The sequence below is a fragment of the Meriones unguiculatus genome, chromosome 9 (assembly GCF_030254825.1).
Source record: "Meriones unguiculatus strain TT.TT164.6M chromosome 9, Bangor_MerUng_6.1, whole genome shotgun sequence".
In the NCBI taxonomy this organism is placed as follows: Eukaryota; Metazoa; Chordata; class Mammalia; order Rodentia; family Muridae; genus Meriones; species Meriones unguiculatus.
In genome coordinates this window covers 67622040-67636878 of record NC_083357.1, presented here as the reverse complement: position 1 = coordinate 67636878, position 14839 = coordinate 67622040, and the positions used below count along the sequence as shown (strand labels likewise).

Below are 14839 nucleotides of genomic sequence, written 5' to 3'. Positions count from 1 at the left end.
AATGTCCTTATCCTACATGTGAGCCTCAGCACAGTCTCAAAAGGACCAATCCACAGAGGATTTATACTCCAAACTAATAGAAACTGAGACTCAGAATGTCAGTTGGAAGGAGCTTTAGTCAGTCAATCATATAACCCAGCCACATAGGACAGCTATCACCGTACCCACAGGCAGAGCCAGAAGGAAGCCTGCTCTATGCCCAAAACTACTGATAGGTAGGACCCTAGTGAGGAGCCCAGAATAATTGGGGCCAAAGGCAGGGTGTTGCAACTGTACAGCTTTGAAATCTGCATCTACTTCTACCATCCCCAACAACCACAAGGACCCAAGGCCATGTCTAGATGGCCTCTCTGCCTACTATAGTTTGAATATTTTATGTGTTTTGTTGAGATGGGGTCTTATTCTGTTAGCCTAGGATGCCCTTTAACTTACTGTGTAGACCAGGCTAGCCTGAAACTAGCAATTCTCCTGCCTCTGTCTCTTGAGGTTTAGGATTAAAGGCATGTGGTGCTGTGCCTAGCTCTAAAGTTTTAACCTTAAATGTCCCCAAAGACTCATACATGAAGGGCCTGGTCCCCAGGTTGGCCAATGAGAAGGAGGAGTAACTTGAAGTGGTGGGACTTGGTGGGAGGTCTTTAGATCACTGAGAGTGTGCCCTCAGAGGGACTATAGCGTCACAATCTCTTTCTCTTCTGCTCTTTCATTTCTCGGGCATGAACTGAACAGTCTGGCTCTATGCCACAGCCACACCTGTCACTGCAATGGGTGCCCAGCAGCAAAGGAACCACTCATGAACTAAAACAGTGGAACCTGTGAGCCATAAACCTTTCATCTGTGAGTTAATGATATCAAGTCTTTTGTATAGCGACAGGACACAGCCAACACACTGGCCAGTGTCTCCCTTCTCTCCCATCAGGGACACACACACCACCCTCTTCAGGATCATCTAAATGGAACATCTTCAGTGGAAAGGAAGGTATCATGTCAAAGTAGTAAAATTTAGTCCTTGGATGCACAAAAAAATAAATAGACATTCCAAGTGTTTGGTGGTCATCCAAAACTCAACCCTATGACACAAACTTTATTTCTTGGCACTTGATTTCTCTACCTGAAGGAATTATTCTTCTATCCTTAAAGGGGTGATAATAATAAAGATAATTGAGAAGCATTGTTTAAGAGACTAGGAAATCTTGGCTCATAGTTTGGAGCAGTGCTTCTTAATAAGCAATGGCTGTGCCCTACGGGAACATTTGGCAGTGTCTGGAGACATTTGTTCTTTTCACACCTTAGGAATGGATAGGTACATCTAGAAACAAATCTGGGGACAAGTCAAACCTCACATAGATCTTTTTTTTTCTAACATTTTTAATGTGTATCTGTGTACATGAACATTCATGTACGTACAGGTATGTGCATGTGTCTTCACATATGTATGCACAGGTATGCACAGGTGTTTGCATGTGTCTTCACATATGTATGGGTGTTGTATTCACATATAAGCCAGAGGAGAATGTTAAACATCATCCTCAGGAAACCCATCTTGGGGACAGGGTCTCTTACTGGCCTGGAGCTCACCAAATAGGCTAGGCTGGCACACCAGGAAGCCCCTGGGATCCTCCTGCCCACCCCTCTCTAACGCTGGGATTATAAGTTTACACTGACACGCTCAGCATTTTTACATGGGTGCTGGGTTCTCATGCTTGCAAAGCCATCACTTTACTGGCCAAATCACTCCTCCACCCCTCATTTCATTCTTCAGCATGGGCCCAACAGGCAAAGCAAGAGGCCAGCATGGTCTTTCTCCTTCCTCAAGGGACCTACCCAGGACCAGGAGATCCCTAGCTCAGATACCTCTCTGGTGGCTCAAGCAATGGAAAGAAAACTCAAAGTGGACTGGATAGTGGTGACACTAATATAGCTGGGTCCCCTTTATCTGACCTGCTAAGAAGCAGACGTCACCAGTTTGGGGATATTTTCATATACATAATAGGATGTCATAGAGATGGGACCCAAACTCAAAATTATATTGCTTCATGCATACTTGATACACACAGCCTAAAGGGAAGCTTACATAATACCTTCAGTACGCCTGCTTTTTCGCTGTGCTCCATCACATAGGGTCAGTTGTAGAGTTTGCCCCTGCAGCATTGTCTCAGTGCCCAACACATTTTAAATTGCAGAGCATTTCACATGTTCAGGATGAAAGAGTCTAAATCTATACCAAGTATTTCCAGAACGCAAGAATCCCTCAGTATGCCATGTGCTTCACAGTCCACTGACTCACTACCAACCCAAGCAGATAGGGGCTTCCTCTGAGGCACAAAGAGGCTGGTAAGCAGCCTAGCCAAGGAAAGCGCCAGGCAGAAGAGCCAGAGAAGTAGAAAGAGAGACAGGGGTGAGATGAGTAACAACACAGCAGACTGGCATCATCTTTCACATTCAAGACCTACCCCTGACCGCCAACGAGCCAGGCAAATGCTTAACTCCAGGCACTCACTGAAGCAAAGAGACCAGGTAGCTTCCTACAAGCCAGGAACCAGGTGAAGTGTAGAGCCAACAGAAGACCAGGAAAAGCACCTGAGTCCAACAGATGAATGGGCCACGCACGGGGATGAGAGGAAAGCAGGTCAAGCACCGGCGAGGATCACTTACCTGAGAAGATTGAAGCAAGCCTGAAGATGTCCGAGAGACGCGAGGTCACGGGCTCATAAGGAGAAGCTTCGTAGAACTCCTCACCTGGAAGAGAGGTGGGCATGAGACACGGACTCCTGTCAGGCAGAACATTCCCATCAGACAGCAGCTCTGCCTGAGAGGGTTCCACTAACACACCCTGGGCCATCCAGGGCGTGGGAGAGGGCAGTGCTTGCCAAGGTGGAAAACACCATGCAGGCAAGTGAGGGGTGAAAGTTCATTTCATAGAGGCAAGTTATTTCTCGCCAATGAGACTAGCTATGACTGCCTGCCATATGACTTCCCTACAGGACTTCCCTCCTTCTTCTTGAAAGGAGGCTGGGAATAACAGTAGCCCTCAGGAGGTCAAGAGCAAATCACAGAACCTGGAGACTGGAGACAGGGGTCCTACCAAGATTTTTTTTTTTAGTCCAAATTCCTTTTTTCACAAGAGAGGGTTCTGGGGTAGCCCAGCAGTGTGCACCTGGGGGTGGAAGAATCCCACAGCGTCGTGTGGCAGACCCAGGGCTAAACTGGTTTCCTGGAGACCTACGCTCAGAACTTCCTCTTTGTCTCACATCATGTCACCAGAAGGAGTCTAGCTGGGGAGATTAAAAGCTACGAGGTGAAAGGTCTGACCCCCTGCTCCTATTTGCCTGGCCTCTAACAGACACCCCTCTAACCTGTTACCTCGTGCACCTCCTCTGAGCTTCAGAGGACATCGGAGACTTGCAGTAGAGAAGCAAGTGAGTGACAGGAAATAAATGGCCCGGGATGCCCAGGAGACCCCCACCACATTATCAAGAATCCCATGCCCTCTGCAAACACCTTGCAAGAAAGGAAAATATTCTCAGGAGACCTGACCAGTGAGGAGGAATCAATGCAAACTCACTCAGACTGTGTGTGTGGTGATGGGGAGGGGCAGACAGGGGCTGACCCACAGCCTCACACATTGATTTTCTCTCCAGCACAGCCTAGCTCCACAGTCGGGCACCTGTGCAGCATCTATGCACAATATCCCTACAAGAGAGAGCAGAGGCTGTCCCCTGCAAGAACTTCCTTCATCTAGCCCAAGAGGCCACGGGTAACCAGGACTGGAGATCCAGCTAGCCCTGGGATTGCTTCATAGCTGCTACTGCTTTCCTTTCTCCAGAAGGTACCAGCAACCTTGAGCAAAGGTACCCAAAGCATGGGGAAGAAGCTTGCTCTCTCCCATAGAGAGGAGTTCTAGCCTGCATGTTGCCTCATAGGAAATGCTGCATGCCAGGTACAACCCAGCTTGCGTGCCTCACTAGAATCTGCCCTCCAATTCATCCATTGCCTCTCTAAGTGCCATCCATTTCACCCACTGAGGCTTAACCTACTCTCCTAGGAGACTCTTGGGGGGGAGGGGGACCCCTAGGCACTGCCATGAATTAACGCCAAGCAATGTAAGAGCTTAGGGGGTGTTAGGATAAAAAGTGGCATTGTGCTGCACTTTCTGCATGCCCACAGCCCCCAAACATACTTCAGACACACTAACGTACTCTCCTCTTCGCCACTGTGTGAGCTGGGCACTATCGCTCCCCTATTGTGCTGACGAGAAGCAAAGAGCACAGAGATAAGTAACTTGTTCCAGAGTGATTTAGTTACCTTGCTTCGTAAGCAGCGGAGCCTGGCTTTAAACCCAGGGTAGTGGCACTAGAGCACAGTGGTCCCTCACTTTATGATGCTCTTCAAAGTAGCTCTTCAATAGGCCCTGTGGTCAGAGCTCTGCGGCCCCCAGACTGTTCCCCAGCACTTCCCAACTGCCTCCTTACCCGACTGCAGGAAGCACAGGCATGTGTCTGGTCATAGGGCAGTCCACACCATTGGCTAACCAGGGGTTCAGCCTCTCTCTGTCCACTATCATTTAAATGGTCTGGTCCTGCAGCTAGGTGCACCAGGAAATGTCAGGCCTGGGCCACTGAAGGCAGATCCAGGACGCAGATTCTGGAAACTAACAGATGGGGTGGGTCTTTGCTCTTCCTGGTCTAAAGATAGGGGACCCTGAATTTCAGAGTCACCTTTGGAGCAGCCACTTGTGACCTCCCCAGTGTGCCCATACACAGTTGTAATGACTGGAGAAAAGAGACTCCCCCTCCTACCCCTTTCCCAGCCATGGAATTACCCTCAGCACAAATATGCTGTAAGGACCCTGGACTCAGGCTCCAGCCTGCTGTATGCCCTGCACATCTTTTCTACCTCTTTGCCTCAGCTTCCCCTGTAAACAGAGTTAATGTCTTACAGCTCTGACCCCTAACCTTAGTGGCCATCTCTTCAGAGACCATACGCCTGACACACTGGCTCCCCTTCCTCTAGTGCCACCTCAGCTCCTGCCATAGGCGTAGGGTTCTGGTCTTGGGTATAGGAAGCAAAAACCTGCGTGAGTCCCACCCACCTCAGAATCAGAGAGAAACCATGAATTGGAGGACACTCCCATCCTCCCCTCCCCTCTCCTCTCTCAGCGGGTCTTGGCCTCCCCTTGGCCTCAGACCCAGCCCAACTAGTATTATTAAGTATTAAGTATTATTTGTATTATTAAGATGCAGGGAAAGAGTACCTACAGCCTCCCCAGGGAAACAGCTCGCCCTGACCATGAATAATGAACTCTCAGGTAGACCTTCCCACTCACAGGGATATAACCTCCTGTTCAAAGGCCTCCTGGACAATCTCCAGCCCTGAGATCTAAGAGCAGGGGTAACCTCTTAGAGAGAAGAGGCAAGCTTCTGTAGAAAGGGCAAGATAGGATGTATTTCTGGAACCCACCCACGAAGAGCATGGACACTATAGTTTCTGTGGAGCCAATACCCTCTGAGGCACTCAGTAGTGTTAACAGGTGGTCGTTGAGCAAATAAATTAAAAAAAAAAAAAAAAAAAAAAAGATCATCTCAGACATGGGGCCAGAGACAGCTATGCACAGTGAGGTATTCCAGGCTCCAAGGGGGCCTTGAAGCTCACATGGTAGCGACAACTAAATACACACAGCATCGTGCTCCCTGCTGCCACCACAGAGAAATGCCTCACTTCCCCTGCTTCTGATCACAGGTAGTCCTGCACAGGGGAATGCCAATGCCAACGGGAGTCACCAAGGTGATAAGAAATCCAATCGGCCCATGCACTTCTAATCAGTTCTTCTCTCATCTCCCCTGTCTGTTGCTACACAGCCCAGGCTAGCCCACCTCTGCCAGCTGTCCGAAGAACTAAGTTTAGTTCCCGGCAGGCTCACAACTGTCTGTAACTCTGAACTCCAGAGAATCTGTGGGCCCCTGTACTCACATACAGACATGTATACCTGCATAGAATTAAAAATAACTAATAATAAATGCTTTTTTAAAGCTGTGGAAAATGAAAATGAGAGGCAAAACTATCCATTTCCAGAAGTGAGAGGTTTCATGACGTTCATGCCGGAGGCAAACTGTTAGGAAAGCAGTTCCACACAGTGCCATGTGCGGAGAAGTGTGTGTGTGTGTGTGTGTGTGTTAGGGCAGCCTTGCCTTGCCATCCTCAATCCCTCCAGCTCTGGGAATGGAGTTGCTAGGGAGAAGTGGCCACCTAAAGCCTGAGGAATTATTCTGTTCTCGATGGCAATAATACCATTAATAATACCATTATTAAGTATATGCACTTCTTAAGCATAGCTGTGCTGTCTTGGTGGCTGCAGGAGGTCCTTCTCTCTCGGGACTTTACTCCCTCTTTTCATCCTTCCTGTGTGATACTCTGCAAGGAACACTTATGTTATCTTAGGCAAATGGCCCAGCTCCGGCCCTGGGCCCACCCCCTGCCCTCACAGAGACCATTCCTGTGGTCTTCCCCCAGCCTCACCATCACCCCATCCTCCTTTGGGATTTAGACGTCTTTAAAAGAGAAAATGGGTCATCCTTTTGTTCTTCTCTTCACACACACACACACACACACACACACACACAAATTTCTGGGAAAAGTTATCCAAGCTCATCATATCCAATCCTCTGCCTCCTCCATTCACTCCCTCACCAGGGCCACCTTAGGAGGCTTAACCAAGTAGCAGCAGGAATACCTCAGACTTTCTCCTGCTTCACCTGAAGCTGTTAGCTGTTGAGAGTCTTCTCTGTTTTCCCTAATTGTCCCCCCCACACACACACAATTCTCCTCCAGCACTTTCTCAATCACTCTTGCCTATTTCCTTCTCCAGGTGGACCTTAATGACAGTGGCCCCGGGACACTTTCACTGCCCGCATTCTCTGATTATACCCACTGTCTTAGCTCCATCTTCCAAACATACGCTAATGTACACTTCAACACTTCAGGTTCCCTCTAGAAGCATATTCTCCTCTGAGTGCCATGCCTGCAGGACCTGACCAGTGACAGGCAGGGAGATCCAGAGAAACACCATACCCCCTGCCTTCTTCCACTCAAAGCCTTCGCAGGCACAGAAAGCTAGAAGGAGGGTCTTCCTTGGCCATTCTCTTTCTTCCCATCTCACAGGCAGTAGCTGCCAAAACCTGTTGATTCTACCTTGTTAAGAAGCACTTAGACCCATCTCCTCCTTGGTTGCCCTGTCCTGTTCCTATCACCATGATTCCTGCCTGGGGTCACAATCCCTACAACTGACTTTCTTCCCCAGAACTACATGGATGCTGTTCCAGAGCATCGATCTGATCAGATCCCTTGAAATTTGAATTGAAACCATTCAGGCTTCCTGTTGCCCACCAGATCTCTTTCCTCCTAGCTCCCAGCCCCTTCCGATACACGCTCTACACTGCCCAGTTTACTTACAATTCTTCATGAAGATTCAGCCCTCGGTTCTGACCCTGGTGTGTCTCTCCCTCCAGCTGCCCACTCTCAGTGTGTCCTTCCCCCAGGTAGTGACTCCATCCCAGCCTAGAGACAGCATCTTCCCAGAAGGCTCTTTAGATTTTTTTTAACAAGGGCTTAGATGCTCCTCTCATGGTCCTACTATGTCCTGGGCCTTTGCATCCTAACGCTTATGCCTTCAAATGGCAAGTGCCACCTCACTTACGCACCGCATCCCAGGCTAGAAGTTCCATGACGGCAAAGCCTACACCAGGTTCTAGACTCTTCCAGTAACACACAGCAACAGTGCACTCTCAATAAATATTTGCTGAATTAGTAAATGAACACCTTGCCGAGCTGACCGATCATCCTGAAGTATATGCAAGTCTCAAGCGCCTCTCTGGATGGAGGAGTATCAGGACGTGCCATTGGGGGAGGGGCTTTCAGGTTCTGCCTGGGGCAGGCTTGAAGAGAGCTTGCCTGGACACATAGGACCTGTTGCTCATGTCCAGTCCTGAGCCCCTAACCTCTGTGTGAAGTGCCTAGGTCAGCCGTTGGACCCAGAAGACCACATGAAGGAAATAAGCATCGCTCTGGGCTCTACTCCAGGGAGCAGGGCATCAGGGTGGCAGGGGCTGGAACCTCCTGCTCTCACTTATAGATCTGCCTGATGCCTCTTTTATCTCCTAGGCACAGCTTCGTGCTGCCTTTGCTTGCGTCTGGTCATCCAGATCATCCTTCACCCTTGTCATCTCCCTGTGCTGATCGCCACTGTCCTCCTAAAAGGGATAATATTTTCTCTGGATTCTAGCTTCCCTTGTGGGTAAAACCGAGAGCAAATCGGGCCACCTTTTAACCAAGTACTCCCTTCTGAACCCCTAGCCGGACGCATGCCGTTACCCACCACCACCCTTCCTTGGGGCCCGCCTTGGCTTACCCTCGGTCAACCCCAGATGGATGCTCCAGTAGATCTGAAGACACTGTAGCTCCTTCTTCATGCCCCGCTTGCAGCGGCAGTCATACAGCGGGCTTTCCTGCAAGACCTCCAAGGCCGCCTGACACTCCTTATTGGCCAGCATGGTATTGCGATCCCGGCCTGCCAGGCACTGCCGAAGGGTGCGGTACCTGGAGCTGCAGTTGGATTCAGCCGCACACAGCTCATTGGCCCGGACACAGTCCACTTGGGGGCGCCAGCCGTGGAGCTCAGAGCCCTGCAGGGAGGAAGGGCTGGCCAAAGACCGGAGGGTTTCGTCTGGGTAGTAGGGAGGGAAGACAAGCATGAATGAGGGCCATCAGTCTCTGACCCCAGTGCAGGCCTACGGCTTGAAGGGACTTCTCACCTGCTTTATCTCAAAGTACACCAAGATCAAGGTCAACGCAGACCCAACCTAGTTAGCCATGCACCCCTACAGCCATGGTTCACGTTCACTTCCTCCTAAGTACAATCCTAGGCAGTGGAACACAGCACAATAAATCCAGAAAGGCCTTCACTGAAAACCACAGGAGGGCTGAGATGCCAATAGTTCAGACAGAATGGCATGGCCTCAACAGGAGTGGCAAGGGTTGTGCAGAGGGATCTCGTTTCATCTCCCATCTGACAAACCTCTGCTCCATCCAAGACATCAATCTGAAGGCATCAAAAGTCAGTCAACCCTCAGAGCCTGTCTGGACCTTAGACAGGCCCATGAATTGAGCCTCAGCATCCTATTCCTGGGGAGCTCGGGTCCAAAGAAGGGAGACAACTGAAGGTCGCACACAGAGAAGCAAAAAAAGGCCTCTCCAGCCCTCAGTCTTGTCATTCTGTATCATTAGGCTTTTAGAAGACAGCCAGAAACAAGCTTAACTCAATGGTCCAGAAGGCCCAGGAAGGAGAAGTAGGCCTTGCCTTTCAATATCAGCCAACTTCACACCAGACAGAGGCCTGACAAAGTGTCTGCATGGCCACATTTCTACCCAAGCCCCCTGCAAAAAAGAATACATCAGGCAAAGCGGAACACGTCCACTCTCCCTTGTGCCACCCACCTCGACTGGCCTCTCCCACTTCCATCTCTCCTCTTCTCTTGCTTCCTGTCTCCCAAGAGTTCTGTTCTCAGTAGAACTCCTCACCTTTTCCCTTTGAGTGCTCTCTCTCTCTCTCCCTTCTCTCTCTCTCCCTTTCCTTCCTACACTATTCTGAAATTTCACTCTATTTTTTTCTTCCTTCCAAAAGCAAAATAATAAATCAGTTACAGAAAAGAAAGAACCCCCCTCCTCCTTCAAGCCCTGCCTTCCCGCCTGAGCATGGCTTCAGCCTACCCCTTTTATCTGCTTCCCATGATGTCCTCAGAAAGGAGGGACCTGAGGACTGGACATGAAGGGCAGAGAGAAGCTGGCCAGACCCTTTCAAAGCCAAGCTCCCAAAATGGTTTCCCCCAGATATGGAAGACATCTCCCTGTCCCCCTGTCCTTCCTAAAGCCCTAACTCCAGACCCTGCCCCCAAATACCACTTCAGGGCAAAGACTGCCTTCTGCAAGACCAAAGACCTAATTTGAGAGGCTTCCTCCACTCCCTCCCACCCCAAAACAGAATAAAATTCTAGGCCATTAGCCCCTTCCTCAGAATACCGCAGAATGCCCCCACCCCATTCCTGCCCAGAGCCGCCACTTTCAGGCCTTCTCCCTAGGAGGCCTTGTTCATGGGGGAGCTACTGCAGGGGGACAGCGACACCTACAGGTAGAGCTGTGCACAGCAAGCCTGTCACTCCCCCCAGAACCTGGGGGGAGGGGGGCAGTGAATCATTCTCAGAGGGCCTCAGGCCTTCCCCAGTAGGAAACAGCTAAGGAGATGAAGGGGAGTAAGACTCCCGATGGAGGATGCTCCAGTTACAGCAAAGGGAAATTTCTTCTCCCACTGACCAAACCCCAGCCCCAGAACAGAAAGAGCTCAAAAAACGTAATCACACTGAGACAAGTACAGAGCGGGAGTTACTGGAAGAAAGGTCTGCCCAGACGCTAGCCTGAGATGTGCCCTCCACGAAAGCTGAGGCAGCAGCTTTCTTTCAAGGTCTCAGCAGATTCCTACATCCTTTTACAGGACTCTAGTGCTGCTGGGCCATCCAGCTGAACCGCCATGCCACCAACTTGCACCTGTCTGCTAGCTCTCTCAGTCAGCCAGTCCTGCACTCTCAAGTTGTCCCGGGGTTCCAGTAGGGCATCACCATCCATGTGACTGAGCTGAAGACTCAACTGTCCAAGGGGGACTCGGTATGGGACATGCTGGCATCCTGGGCCTTCTGGAGGCTCAGAGTTTACACAAGTTTAGTCAGGATAGAGACTCCAGAGAGTGTTTCTCTGGAGGCCATTCAGTTTGCCTACCCTGCACCTGGAGCCCAGAGCCCCCATGGTGCCCTTCACGCAAGCTCCTATTGGTTCCCATGCCAATATCAAGGGCTTCCCCCGTGCTGTCAACTGACATCCATGAGAGGGCAAGGATGTGTTCTGGAGAGGACGGGGACATCCTTTCGCTAACTGGGACCCACCTTCAAAACTCTCAGAAGCAACCAAGCCCAACTAGAGAATGGAATCACAGCAACCTGGAGCCGCTAACCAAGGATCAGGAGAAAAGGCTGTCTTCGTGGCCTGAAGGATGAAAACCTGTGTGGCCCAGTTCCAGGGAGCGTGGGGGAGGGGAGGGTGGTCCAGTGTTCCCTCAAGAGCCAGAATAGTGTTAGACTGCCACTAGGGGGTCAGTCCTTTGCCCACTCTGCTCCTATCACCCTTCCATTGCATTCTCTCTCTGTGTGCCAACACTGGAAATCTGGGTGGCTGGGCTAAAAAGCCCTTTTTCTCTACTGCAGTCCTCTGACACTAGATCTCACTCAGAATCCTTGAAAGAGCATCTGAAGGTTTGTTGACAGGGCCTGGGGGGAGCACGCTTCACCATGGCCCCAGCCAAACTGCTGGCCTGAGACATGAACTCAAACTGCTTAAGAACCGCCTTTACTCTGAGCAGACTTTTCAAGTGGTTCCGGACTACAGTCTTCTAGCTAGGAAGAGGCCTCTTTGGGCTTAAGTTTCCCTCACACCACTCCACCCTGTCCTAGCAGAGCCTTTCAGAATCCTCTGGTCTGCCTTTCAGTTGAGCCCTTTGCCCAGCTCTGGAGAGGGACTTCTGGGGGACAGGGAACTGAAGCATCATGGCCTGAGGAGACACCAAGCAGCCCCCTCCCCTTTCACTCTTCCCTCTTCCCATTTCAGTCCCTGGCTAGAAGACAGTGGTGGCCATCTCAGCTCACACTCCACACACATGCTTTCACATACCCATACACACCCATTACGGGCAGCGTGCCACTTCTGAGGAGGGAGAACTCCTCAGCTTTCTCGGCCTCCTCAGCCAGGCACACCCCATGAGCAACTTGGGGTCCTGTGCTGCATGGGGGGCCGTTCTTGACCACTGGCCTCCAGTGAGGACCCCTATGCCTGGAAGCATGCCTGCTTGATGAGGGTGGGGTACAACTCAACAGCAGGCGATCTGGCTGGCTTTGCCTGAGATGCAATGTTCTTTTCGTCACGGCTCTGATCATTCTAAGCCCCAGAAAGCTGTGATTTCAGACCATCCATGGAGAAAAGGTCAAATTTTGTGACAGTTCATTCAGAATGAGAGACCACTTCCCCCGGGCTGCTGGAAAGGACTGCAGGATGAAAGTGAGCCCAGGGCATTCTGTGCCCTCCTATTCTGTCTCCCCCACCCCCCCCTCCCACAGGGATACTAACACAGGGAGAAAGCAAGCACGGCGAAAGCCACACCCCAGGGCAGGGCTGTGTCCCCTAGGAATGCATAGCTGGGAGCTGGAAAGTCTGAGAGTAGGCAAAGGGCCCAGGATACAGTCAGGACTGGCTCTCCCTGACTACACATCCGCAGTACCAATCTGGAGGGCACTTCCTAGACCTTCCATAAGCATCTTCCATAAGCAGAGTCTACCTCCCTGTCTGGGCTATCCAGAGCCTTTTCTGCTGGAGGGAAAGGTGGTCTCCTGATCCTGCTTGGCAGCTAGCTCTCTCTGAACTGCCAGCAAACCTGCTAGAACAGCACCTGAACTGAAGCAGGTCACACACACACACTTCCTAGAACACATAATACCTATTCCCGAACAGCAGCCTTGCCTGGAGATTCACACAGCCTTGCAAACGTCTTTTCTTCACCTGTGCGATGGGAAATTGTTATCTATCCCTAGACCTTGCTTCCCCAGCAGCTGAGATTTTACAAAGTGGAAGGGAATGGGGAGTCACTGCTGGTGCCCGGAACCACTGGACGGCCACACCTCCCTGTCACAGAGGGAGGGGGCTCCCAGGATGAACAGTGAGTTGTCTTTGTTAAGATCTGGCCCCCTCCCCTTACATGCATCCCCCCACTTCATCTTCTTCCTTCCAAGGAACAAACTTTGGCCTCCTCTTCCCTGTGCATCTAGCCCCAGGCCCCAGGGCTGTCTCTCGGAAGGCCTTGAACACCCATTTGCAAACCTGCACTCTGCCTACCCACCTGGCTTGAGTCTGGGTGGAAAGGGAGGCGATGGGTAGGAAGAAACTTGCAAAGTGCTCCCAGGAGTGGGGAAACGGGGTGCTTTCCTCAGGTTGGTTGACAGATAGGTGGTGATTACAAGGGCTCCCCGGAAACGTCTAAACCGTGACCTCCTTCAGAAACCCACCTACTCTGAGAGCAATCAGAAAAGGGGAGACTGGCTTGATCGCTCCCCGCCAGCCTCTTCCCTCCCTCCTCCCTCCTTTCTTCCACACCAAGAGTTGCTTTTTTTTTTTTTTAACTTCCTAAGTTCCAGCAAATTGAACCCATTATTTTGGGGGAAATGAGCGCTACCACAGCCTACCAAATAAGCGTATGTGCCAGTGTGTGCGCGCGGCGCGTGAGTGCGTGCGGAGATGGTTTGAATATCGGAAGTCTCCTTCTCAGTCCTCCGCGCAAACCAGCCAGCCACCGCTCGGCTCTCTCCTCCAGAGCCTCCCGGGCTGTGCCCCGGCCCCGGCTCCTAGCACGGCGCTCGCTCTCTCCCGAGGTCTCCCGCGGTGCCCCGCTCGCAGCCCTCCCACCCCACCCCCGCGTGCCCAGCTTCCAGTGGGCGCCTGAAGGCGCGCGGCCCCGTGTGGCCCCCAGACTCGCCACCTGCAGGTACTCACCTAAAAAGAAGAAGAGGCAGAAGGCGTTTGCCAAGATCATGTTAAATAAATCCCAGTTTTGTGTGCGTGTGTGTGTCTTTCTCCCTTAGGTTTAAAAAAAAAATAACAATAAAATAACAACGATAGTAATAACAGCCAAGCAACGGTAATGACCCCCAAATCCAATGCGGAGATCCCGCCGGGCCGCCGGGCCGCGAATGAAGATCCCCCCCAGTCCGAGGATTCTCGCCGCTGGCTGGAGGGGGTGGGGTGGGAGGCGGGCGGTGGGCTGCCTCTCGACGTCCCCCCTTGCCACTGAAATCAAACACGCGTAGCTATGTGTCTGGCTGCCTTCTAAGCCAACAGCCTGGTCCTGAGGTCAGCCCAGCCCTTCGCGCGTCCGGGAAGGCGTGAGTCCCCGTGGGTCCAATTTCCCTGCACTTCCCAGGAGGGGGACTGGAGAGGTGGGGGCGAGGCGATCTGAAAGTGAAGGGCTGGAAGAAAGCAGCAAGGGAGGGGGTCAGAATGAATGCAAAGAGGAAAGAAATCCACCGACGGATGAGGAGCAATCCGGTAGGAGCTTCTAGAACCGGAGACCAGAGTCGCTTCTTCGGCACCAAGACGAAGGAAAAGATTCAAAAAAATAAAATAAAATCTTCTCCCGCTAACCCTTGCTCGGCTCACTTTTTTTCTAATGGAATTCCAGTGCCAGAGTGCCCGTGCTTGCGTGTGCCTCTCCTCTCTCCCTCTCCTCTCCCTGGCTCTCGCTCTTTGCTCTCGAGCTCCGCTCTCCCTCGCTAGTCTCTCTCCCTCCCTACTCCCTCTCTCTCCCTGCTCCTCCCTCCGCCTGCTCCCTCCCCTTTCGCGGCTCCCTCGCCGGGGCTCTCGCGCCTCGCCCCTCTCCTCTGCCCGGGGCTCGGCGCTCCGGCTCCCTGGCGGCTGGCGGCGCGGAGCGCGGGAGCGCGGCGGAGCAGCGACGCTCTGCAGCAGCGGCGGTAGCGACTCGGTGGTGGCGGCGGCCACCCGGCGGAGGCGCTGGCGCCGGGGAGCGCTGGCCTGGGGGTGAGCTCCACCGCTGCCCCCCTCGGCTCAGCCGCCCGCCCTTCCTGGGACCAGCCGGCCGCCTTGGCCAGAAACCCACTGGATCCCACCTCCCCGCCGTCCCCCCCCCCCCACACCCGGCTGGTGTCCGCGCTCAAAGCCACGAAGCCTCTGCACCTCCTCCTCT

At 52.2% G+C, this 14839-nt stretch overlaps 1 protein-coding gene across 2 annotated transcripts in view; it reads right to left on the bottom strand.

The window, feature by feature from the left end:
- Gfra2 (GDNF family receptor alpha 2) overlaps positions 1 to 13772 on the bottom strand; it is a 95774-nt gene extending 82002 nt beyond the window's left edge. The window contains exons 1-3 of one of the 2 annotated variants that reach the window (XM_021642428.2): positions 13633 to 13772; positions 8402 to 8716; positions 2653 to 2736 (exon numbers count right to left, since the gene is read on the bottom strand). In XM_021642428.2, the coding sequence (XP_021498103.1) occupies positions 2653 to 2736; positions 8402 to 8716; positions 13633 to 13672 (439 nt within the window). In that variant the 5' untranslated portion in view covers positions 13673 to 13772. The remainder of the gene's footprint in view (positions 1 to 2652; positions 2737 to 8401; positions 8717 to 13632) is intronic. The other variant, XM_060391427.1, reaches the window with a different exon arrangement.
- Positions 13773 to 14839: the final 1067 nt, after the last annotated feature.